We start from the raw sequence: 1,337 nt of genomic DNA, 5'->3' as shown, positions 1-1,337 counted from the left end.
TTATAGATAACTACTTCTATATAACTAGGGATTATTATTCTTGTTAAACTACTTAAAACTACTTATAATTTATTCAATTTACACCCTTCTAATACAACACTTATCCAAGCATTATTTTGAGTCTCTTGCATAGAAGTATTAGATCAGATACTAATTCATATTTTGAATATATGTAAAAATTCAAAAAGATATACCACGATAATATAGATATATCAATACTCATATTTGATCATATACAGTGAAATCCACTTCCCAACGCAATTAGAAGTCGACTCTTATTGATATTTATAGTTAAAAAAGTTCTTTCAATTAATACAGTTGCTATGCAAAAATTAAAACTAATTTAAAAAGAAGATAAATAATATTCTTTTGAGTTGATTTTTAAAAAAGAACACTAATTTCGTTTAAATTTGAGAATTAATCATTCTAACGAATTTCTAATATAAAATTTTTAAATTGACGATTAAGTACCAAAAGTTGAATAAAAAATTATTGTGGGGTCAAATTTAATAATCTATGGGGGCAAATAAATATTATTATCATATACTACTCAAAAAAATTTTAAATCGTAGTGAGTGCGCTTGCTCCCACACCACTGTACATAGAACCGTCCCTGATCATATATGTATATGCATATACAAAATTAAATAACATACCAAAGATTCGGAATCAGCATATTTCAGGAAAGTATCATGCCAAATGTTAGGAGCAAAATTTACAGAGCGTCGCTTTGAGTTAGAAGGAGCCCGTTGAGTCGAAGGCATCACTGGAACCGAAGCTGAAAGTGAAAGAGACATGTATAGTACTGGGTAATGAACGATAGTAAGGAGTTAAGAAGCAATAACTATATAGAATATGGTTCACTCATGCAAAGGGAGATGAGTTCATGTCCCTAGCTGGATGCCCATTTTCAGATGTGAAAAATGTGTGGCCAAGTGGACAGCTATGTATCAAACAAGATTTCTTTTTATTTTGTCTTGTTAAAAAGTGAGTGAATTCTCTAGCCATTCCTCAATTAGAGAATTGAATATCCTTTATGAGTTGTTCGATTTTGAATGGAGGAATTTAATTGTATTATCTTGATTAATGTTAATTATTTTTAATCTTATAAATTAGTTAATTAAATCAAACCACTAAACTATGATAAATTCTTTTTGCAAATTAAAAAATATTTAAATAAATTCCAATGTGTAGTTTAAATTTTTTTTTTCAAATCATTCGATTCATCAACCAATTTCAATCATAAAAATTAAAAAAAAAAAGAAAATCAAAAGCTCAAATAGAACCAATTATTTAATTATTTAATCAAAAGCTCAAATAGAACCAAATAAAATAAT

General features: G+C 27.2%; 1 protein-coding gene across 1 annotated transcript in view; it reads right to left on the bottom strand.

Moving 5' to 3' along the window:
* Window positions 1–1,107, bottom strand: part of LOC107610617 ((-)-germacrene D synthase-like) — a 4,570-nt gene extending 3,463 nt beyond the window's left edge. The window contains exon 1 of the mRNA XM_021109009.1: window positions 657–1,107. Coding sequence (XP_020964668.1) covers window positions 657–797 — 141 coding nt within the window. The 5' untranslated portion in view covers window positions 798–1,107. The remainder of the gene's footprint in view (window positions 1–656) is intronic.

The sequence above is a fragment of the Arachis ipaensis genome, chromosome B08, assembly GCF_000816755.2.
Source record: "Arachis ipaensis cultivar K30076 chromosome B08, Araip1.1, whole genome shotgun sequence".
In the NCBI taxonomy this organism is placed as follows: Eukaryota; Viridiplantae; Streptophyta; class Magnoliopsida; order Fabales; family Fabaceae; genus Arachis; species Arachis ipaensis.
Note: the sequence above shows the minus strand (reverse complement) of the source record. Positions and strands in the feature narration are given on the sequence as shown.